Raw genomic sequence first — 9,509 nt, forward strand, 5'->3', positions numbered from 1 at the left:
CTTTCTCCATCAGTTAGAGTATCAGTCAATGAGTTAGGGAATACTTTCTTTTCCAGGAAAAAAAATTGCTGCAAAGGAATACATGAAGGGATAGAGACCTCTCAGGAGCTGAAAGGATAGTCCCCATAGGCAATAATTAGCCGACAATGCCTGTATTTTAACTGAAAAGTTGAAATAATTACAACTCAAGTGTCAGGATTCAAAATTGCTTTGCTTCAGCTTTTATCAAGTAACCCTTGCACCCCACAGAGAGATGTGAAACCTGTACATCTGTAATTTGTGCTTTGCATTTTCCTGTGCAATACTTCACCTCAAACATCTTGCCTTTGTTTTTACTTTGTTCTCCATCTCATACATTGAAATGGGACAATAACAGTTCACCTAATTAAAGCTAAGATGCCTCTTCAGTCAGACAGAAGGACTTGACTGAAGAAGAGGAACTTGAGATGTTCCCTTCTGCACATCCCCGAGATGCTGCACTGGAAGCAAGACATCACAGGAATGTCTTCTGTTATAGATCCACGGGAGCTTGCTTTATACTGTATTTTTTGCCTCTCTTCTAGAGCATGTTTTTGTCTCTTTTCCATTTATTCTGTTTAGATCCCAAATCCTTTGCATAATTCAATTTGTACATTTGTCCCTATTCTCCCCCTTTATTTTGTGGTTTTCGTTTGGTTTTTTTTTTCTTCAAGACATAAAAGACTCACCTCTTGTTATCCTGCTAAATTCAGCAACTTCCTCCTACCCTGTGGCCCAAAAAAGAGCAGCAAAGCAAAGCAACTGTTTCTCTCACTGTTTTTACCAGGCTATGCTGAAATACATCAGATGTCTAGTGCTGACAATTTTCAATCCTGTGAAGGAGAGCACTGTCTTGTTTCTTCATTTCAATCACATTTCAAGGTCTGCATTCCATTCTCCTGCAGCATCCTGTAAGTCCAGGTACCTGATCAGTCTCTGCTGCTGCTGCTGTAGAGTCACCATTTCAATAGCTTCCTATTTTTCCAGTCCCCACCTGGAATCTTACCCAAGCACACCTTACGAGGTGCAGTGTGAAACCAAAATCTTTGGCTGAAGTCTCCAGCAGATGCACAAGCTTGCTCACCACAGCAATCAGTATTATCTGCTCAATTACTACAAGGAGCTTTAGCACATCAGTCTATAGCTGAAAATACACCCTGTGTATACCAGCGCTTGAAACTAAGAACTTGGAAAATAACAGCTTCAATATTAACTAAAGTCAGTGTCAGCAGGAGGAGGAAATTAGTAAACAAAATTAACAAGTGCAAGAAAACCACAGATGACCACACAACTACTCTGGAAAATAAACAGTTTCCAAAAGTAAAACAATTTTTCTTCATGCTTTGAAATCAGCATTAAAATTCAAACTTCATTGAAGTCAAAACCACAACTAAAGTGAAGTACATAACTTCCAGATTTGAAAATCATTCTAAATCTTGTCTATACTAGTTTTCCAATAATGGGATTAGCAACAGCACTAGAATCTCTAAAAAATCTAATGTTTTACTCTACGACTTAAACCAAGAGATGAGAATGATGCAAAACTGTTGGTATTGGGAACAGTCATTTGGGCAAGTGTTTAAAAAGAATGTTAAAAATGTCTGGCAGATACATAGCAAGAGTATAGATTAATATTTTTTCCCTTCAATGAAATTAAACCTGTTGTTAGGTGTACAATGCATTAAAAACTAAAACAACTCTCTCCTTCAAAACACTTTTAAGTCACTGGAGATAGACTAAAAAAGAATGGTCATTAGTCTCAGTAAATGTTCAAACCCACCAATAAAAAGTATTCTTAAAATAAAAGTTGACTGCAAAACAGTTCTGACAGAATTCAAGACGGAACCTCAGTGAGAAAGTTCACTTAAGAGAAAAGCAAAATTACTTTCTATGCAGAACAGCAAGCCCACAGAAACACCAAGAACTCTGCATTATTAAAAATTCCCAAATGTGCTCTACAACCTCAATTCTTATTTCACTTCCATCCCCAAAGTAATTCAGAGCAATATTTGAGTATTCCTACTGACTGAAGACATTCCACTATTATTAAATACAGGAACATCAATAAAGTAACTGATAAAAAAAGTAGAGCTGTTGTATAATATTTAACGGCAAGCAAGACATGGGTGGTTATCATAGTTTGGTATCAATCCAAGGGCAATACTGCAAACAAACTAATTTACTGTATAAAGGACAGAAACATAAAACAGGTCATTCAGCCTGGTTTTATAGAGAACAAGTTGTGGCAGATAAGCAAATATTCATCTTTCAGCCAAGGACTATTTGTAATAAAGATAACCACAAAGTGTGGGATGAGTATAAGGCACCCATATGACTTTTTGATTTAATAATACACACCAAACGTTATTTAAAAATGGTTATAAAATAATTAAAGTATACATCAGGATTTCCAAAGTGACTTACTGACCTCAAAAATACTCATCAATGGGAAATTTCACTTCACCAACGTGTGCTAAGCAGGACTTTGTTCAAAATATCCCCTGCACAATTATTAGCACCAAATCAAGTGCTACTAGACAACCCAGCAGTACAAATCAGACCTGAAAGAGGCACAGGTGTGCTACTGTATTTCTGCCAAATTAGCCAGAGCACACAATAGTAAACTCACTGAAGATAACTGACAGTACTGGATGAAAGAAAAAAAGTTCCAAATTAAGCTATCAGAAATATCTGTGCAAATTTGAAGCATGAAACAGTGTTTAGACCAGACCAGTCCATCACAGTAATCCAGCACATTAGATTTCCAGCATCTCAGAGCCTGAGAGCCTAGTTTAGTTTATCAAAATAAACTAAAAGATGCCCATACAGCCTTCATGAGGAGAAAGCAGAGGATCCAGAAGACTCGTTAACCTCACTAAAAAGCACAGATGGAAGCAACAGCTCAGCCTTGATGAAGCTGATGGGAAGAACAGGAGGCAGGACACCAAAGCTTTTCCAAGCACAGTGGTTCTTCACCTCCGTGATACTTACTGGATACCGTTCCCAAAGACACATTTCAAGGTTAGTTATGAGGTTCAAATCAGAAACAACTCAGAAAAACACGAAGATGTGACACAAATCAAAGCAGATGATTAAGTAAACCTCTGAAGCCTCAAACTCCCCGAAAGTACAAGTGTTCCTGTCAATTAACTACTGGAGTAAAGTTCAGAAACATTCGCTTTTTCTGTGTTTTTTGTTTGTTTTTTTAACCAGCATTGAAGAAAGCCTGCAACACACACATAGTGCTGTTAACACCACATGGACCTGATATGCCAGTGCCGTGTGTACCTACCAAAGGGAAGCAGATGATACCACACCTTTTACCAGGAGCTCACCAGCCATGCAGCACCTACAGGCCAGGAGAGCTAACACTGAAGGGTGCTACTAAGCTTCCTTTTTCCTTTACAGGCATTTTGTAGAAGTTTAATAAAAACTTCTTAAGAATCTGAGGTAAAACTGAAATACAGGACAGTCATTTCCTACGTGCCTACTCTTAGAAAAATGTGCCCGAAAAATTGCAGATGGACTTTCACGGTGCATGAATTTGCTAATCTTAGCAACAATGTTCTTTGCTCTAAAATGCAGGTGAGCAAAGCATTTCTAAAATAAGTTATTTCTGAGTTAGACTTTTAGTTTAGTCCAGCTACAAGCTGGAGTTACAAATGCTGCAGTTTGATACAAAAGCCCCAAGTAGGTTTCTTACACCTACACAAGACATCAGAGAACTGCAAGTATCTTTCACACAAGCAAGACCTACTTTAAAATAAAGAGTAAATAACAGATTCACAGATACACTTTTAAAAATATTAATCTTCCTGCTTTCTTGGTTCGCTTTTTACCTTTATCTGCTCCTAAGTGATTTCTTTTCAGTAATCCCCATGCCCTTAGTGAGCACCTTTTTAAAGGTTTGTATTTCAATTCAGATAGCCTATCCTGCCCTTTCTTCTACTATTAATAGACATATTCTGTACTGAAACAGGTGTTCTGCTTTGAAATTCTGATGCAAAAAAAAAAGCACTTCTGCAGGAGATTTCTGACAATACAGCATACCCATTCACTTCCCCAAACTATCTATCCTGACGTTTTCCACAAAGACCCACAACAGCAAATCTCATGCATACACACACACAAATCCCTCTGCACACTTCATTCAGAACAAAATGCTAAAATCATATTGATTCCCAGCATCTAAATCCAGTTGTTATTGCAAAAAATTGTACCAAGTCTACAATACCACACAGGATTTTTCTGATCTGCAGGTCCCAGAAAGCCTGTTTGCTTTCAGGAGATGGCTGTTATTGAAAGCAACAACTTTCTTCAGGATTTAAGTAGGGGGTGAGGAAATAGAAGCCGAGTAAGGCTTTTTCTTCTATTGTTTCTCCCAACAGGTGGGAGGTTGTTCACACTGCTCTGCAGAAATGCAGAAGAGACCGAGAAGCCAAGAAATGCAACTGTCCTCTGCTAGAGCTCAGGGAACAAGAAAAGTTAGGCTGAGAGCCAAGGTGCAGAGGTGCAGGTTTAGCTACAGAAACAAGGGTAGCAGAGGTCTCACAGTGAAATACTGCCACTCACAACCCACGGCAGTCCCCTGTTCCAGTGCTCATTGCCAACAAGTGCAGCAGTCGCTACCGGACAGTGATAACTCATGGCAAGCTCACAAAAGCCAGCATATGCCATTAGTATTTCAGATCACACTGTCTCATCTCGATTGATGATGCTGGTGGGGATCCACACAGCACCACAAATTGGGATTTCTAGGATAATTCCCTTCCCTACAAAGCCAAATGGGGTAAAATTAAAAAGAGATGTTCTTGTAAAATGTTACACTGCATTAAAACTGCTACATCAAGTGTTTTGGAGCAGGAACATTTTTAAATTAATAGGTCTGAAATACACTATCTTCATCTCAGTTAAAAAACTAAGTAACAGAATAAGGCTTATTATATTTTAATTTCCTAACTCCGCAGAAGATGTCTGACTACAGTAGGCCAATTTACACAAGCTAAATTACTGAAACTTACATCCTAGGGTAAGCATGTAGCAATCAGGGACTAAAACTCTTTTTATTATTAAAAGCACTGCGTTTGCATGAGGTCTGTCATTTCAAAACAATAACAAAGAAAACCAAAATGCATCCAGTATCAGCTAAGTGTTACATGGCGTTCAATGAAATAGGACAACTTGGTTAAATTTAACACTGAAGAGTAAAAAAAAAAGAAGTTACAAATCCAAGTTCTATCAACTTCAGAAGAAACCTCCTGACCAAGACATACCTACACCTAACTGAAACATGTCAGCTTTTGTCACATGCAACAATTCAATCTTTTAAAAAGCAGTTACTCCACCACCCAGTTTTGAAGGTACTATTATTTAACTAGAGAAGTTGTGCTGTCCCAGGTTTGGTCCATTAAATATGACACCTCCTCAGCAGACCTTTTTCACTACAAAATTTAAGGAAGTTCACACAGGAAATCCACTTCTGATAGTGCAGCTATAACCAAAACTCACTACTTCACATCTGAAATACACAGCATCTCAGATCTTCAGGCATCTGGTTTTTTCCCCAACCTAGGCACCAGCCGCTTCATTTCCTAAAAAAGACCTTGCAGAAATACACTATGAGATCATACAATGAAGATTGCTAGAGACACATAAATGAACTCCCTGCAAATGGCTCAAGCGATCTTCGTAATTTCTTTTCAATATCTGACCCGAAACTTTGCATCTTCTGACGTAATGCTCTTGCACTGCCAGAGAACACTTCAAATACCCCCAGCTTTCTCCCTGCTTTGCTCCCTCCCTCCCAGTTTGTTACCAATAATAGCAGGTAAGATAAAGTTATCACATATATTTACCCAATTTCAGTCTTGCACATGAACAGCAGCATAATTTCATTTGCATTTCAGGCTACTGGAAGAAGTATGGTTTGCGCGTCGTTTTGGACGTACACTTAGTCCAAGCTGGGTTTTACTAATTTCAGCATGAAAGCAGCACCTGTTTTTACGTGTTCTAGATGAGAGTTCATACCAAGTTAGTGAATATACAAACCTGCCAAGCTAACACGTTTTCTCAGCCAGCTTTCCAAGTGCACCTACTTAACATAGGTCTCCTACGCTTAATTAACACTTATTTTCAACCCTATGGCACGGGTTAACTGCAGAACAGAACTAATAGGATCCTATGTGGCAAGCAATTTAGGCAATTCCTGAATTGTATGCATCCACACTGACACCAACAGTACTGCAAACCAAAGAGATGTCACATTGACAATTACACCAGCATGGTCATAAGACGAAGGAGGAAGATCACCACCTTCTAACTGGCAAACCTTAACGGGAAAATATTCAAAATCATTACAGGCAATGGTGGGAGCTATGGAAAGTGAAGAGTTTCCCTGGCTTTGCACAATGAAGCTCAAACAACAGGATCAGTGAAAGGCTTGCAGATGAAGAGCCGTATGGCTCGAGGAGTCACCTTCACCTACAGCACACAGGTTTAGTCATTCACCTGCTATTTTGGCTACCTGTCAGTTTTATTTGCGCTTCACAGCTCGTCCTCATCGCTTGATAAAAATCAAAGCTGATTTGTGTCATTGCAGTGCCCACAACAGGAAACGTACACAGTGCCCGTCTGTCAGCACAGCAACGCTGCACAGAGCTGGAGCTGGCGGGTGGAGGAGCAAATTGATGAAGGTTTAGAATCACAGTGGAGAAAATCAGAAAATTTTCTACTCATTTACAGGCAAATGGCACTTACTTCAACATTCCAATAAAGTTCATCTCCAGTCACTTGCATACTAGAGCCACACAACAAAGTATTCTGACTGCAAATGTGTTTACATTATAGACTGTGTAAACCACAGCACAAGGTCTCGGTGGCCTGAAAAAAAGTTATGTTTTGCATTCATTATTTTGCCGCTTGCTGAATTAGAAGTGGTTTGCTCAGTTGTGCACACAGTTTAGCATACCAAAGCCAGAGCGTCAGCTAAAGATGTTGGTTTTCCAGACAGCCTACAGGTTGCTACAAAAGTCTAACACCTTTTCTCTCTTTATCCAAGATGCCAAAAATGCAGACTGAGTTTCAGATTTAAGAAAAATACTTGCTTTTCGTAAATTAAAAGCTGATGAAAACAGAAGATGACAAGGCCTTAGGGCAGTGCCTAAAGAACTTCAGTGCACACAAGCATTTTTTCCAAGTTGTTTACAAACAATACACCTACTAGGGGTTCAGAAAGATGCTGTGCCTTTCTAACAGGCAGAGAGAAAATGTCTGACTGACAAGATGCCTTAGCCCCTTTCAACATTAGAAGGCACTCCGCTACTACCTAATTAAGACACATTCTTTTCTCGTAAAGTATTAACAAAGCACACATTTCCCCGACTACCACTATATTTGTCATCCTTGAATAAATTACTTATGTATTGTATTTCATGCACTCTTCCGGCCCACATCCTGCTAGACACTGAATGCTTACTACAGGGAGTAGATGAGAGGTTTGCCTAGGCAAGCTCCATTTCTTTGCTAGGTATATTGACATTGGAAAAACTGATTATCAGTCAAACAGATACTGTGCTCCAAACAAAGTACCCCCTGTGAAAAATCAGATGAGACGAGAGCGAGCACACGCAGGTGGGATCCGTCTCCCTCAAGGCATCTCTACCTGCACTGGCAAGGATGCACAGGACAGTGTATACGAGTATAAAGGTTACCTTTAATTGGTCTTTAGCAAGTTACCTGCTTTGCATGAAGGCCATGACCCTTACACCACCTGAACAATCACTCCAACCACTGAATCTGCAAAAATCCCCCTCACTTGAACTCCTAACTCCCGACTCATATAGAAGAAAACAAGTCATTTTCGCAGTATTTTCACATGCACTGTACTGAGGACTGATACCTAACAGCACCGCATAAAATGGTGTTAAACTCCAAGTTATCCTCTCAGTGCTCAAAAACCAGGAGCTGAGCTGTTGCCGGGACAGAGTGCTGTGTGTGCTACTCGCGTTATTTTCAAGGGGCTTATTTTAAACGAGTGTTCAAATAACCTCTAGCAATGCCACAGCTAACAAAACACTACAAACAAATCAAACACTTCCTCACGACCGAGACGAAGCTCACCGCTTCTGCACAGTGGCCTGAGAGGTGACGGCTGGGGAGAGATAATCCGTAATCTCCGCAGATTACTTAAAACTCCGAGGAAATCTCTACTTTCAGAAACTTCGGGGGAACACAGAGGATCGCTCTTGCCCTGTCCGGCCCCTCCCCGAGCCGCGGCCGCTCGGAGCCTGGGCCGGGCCGGCGGGGCCGCGTCCCCGCGGGGAGCCGGGCGGCCACGCGGATCCTCGGGGGGCACCGCCTCGGCTGCTCCCGGTCCTCCCAGCGGGGTGACCCCACCTGTGTGTGTGCGTGCATGTGTGTGCCCCTGGCCGGCTGAGGTGACAGCCGGGCCCGCCCGCGGTGCCTCGCCCCGCGGAGCCGGGGGGAGCGGCGGGGAGGCCGCGGCCGGGGCCGGGCCCGCCCTGCGCGGACACCCCGCGGCGGGGACACCCCCGCTCCCCGCCCGCCGGGCCCGGCGCGGCGCCGCCCGCACTCACGATGGTGACGCTGGCCTTGCGCAGGTCGCGGTTCTCCTCCTGCAGCGCTTTGCACTTGAGCTTGTAGGTCTCCAGCTCGATCTTCAGCACCTTGTTCTCCTGCTGCAGCGAGGCCAGGCGGTTCGTCAGCTCCTCCAGCCTGAACGGCGAGATCACGATCCCGCCCGCCTTGCCGCCCCCCGAGGAGCCGCCGCCGCCCGGCGCCCCGCAGCCGGGCCCCGCTCCCGGGCCGCTCCCGGACAGCGGCCCCGCGGGGCCGCCGCCGCCGCCGTCGGTGTCGCTCTCGCTGGCGCTGTCCGCCATCGCCCCGCGCGCGCCGCCGCCGCCGCCCGAGCAGGGGGCGGTGCCCGCCCCGCGCCGGCGCCGAGACGGGCCGCGCGCCCGCCCCCCGCCCACAGCGCCGCCTGGCGGCCCGCGCCGGCACCGCCGGGGGCTCTGGCGCACACCGGGCCCGGGGGCGGGATGTGCCCGAGGGACTCGGCTACACACCGAACCCGGGAATGGGACGTGCCCGAGGGACTCGGCTACACACCGAACCCGGGAATGGGACGTGCCCGAGGGACTCGGCTACACACCGAACCCGGGAATGGGACGTGCCCGAGGGACTCGGCTACACACCGAACCCGGGAATGGGACGTGCCCGAGGGACTCGGCTACACACCGAACCCGGGAATGGGACGTGCCCGAGGGACTCGGCTACACACCGAACCCGGGAATGGGATGTGCCCGAGGGACTCGGCTACACAGCGAACCCGGGAATGGGATGTGGCCGGGGGGGAGTGTGTCACACACCGAACCCGGGCGGCTCCATTACACACCGAGCCCAGGGTCGGGATGCGCGCGGGAGTCTCTGTCGCACACCGCACCCGGGGCTCTGTCAGACCCCGAGGCACTCGC

General features: G+C 44.6%; 1 protein-coding gene across 1 annotated transcript in view; it reads right to left on the reverse strand.

Moving 5' to 3' along the window:
- The window catches only part of CCDC6 (coiled-coil domain containing 6), a 51,102-nt gene extending 42,140 nt beyond the window's left edge, over positions 1-8,962 (reverse strand). Inside the window, exon 1 of the mRNA XM_051800221.1 lies at positions 8,613-8,962. Within this exon, the coding sequence (XP_051656181.1) occupies positions 8,613-8,915 (303 nt within the window). The 5' untranslated portion in view covers positions 8,916-8,962. The remainder of the gene's footprint in view (positions 1-8,612) is intronic.
- Between the last annotated feature and the right edge of the window lie 547 nt (positions 8,963-9,509).

This window comes from Manacus candei, unplaced genomic scaffold (assembly GCF_025592945.1).
Source record: "Manacus candei isolate 608988 ecotype Guabito, Panama unplaced genomic scaffold, ASM2559294v1 h1tg000050l, whole genome shotgun sequence".
Lineage (NCBI taxonomy): Eukaryota > Metazoa > Chordata > Aves > Passeriformes > Pipridae > Manacus > Manacus candei.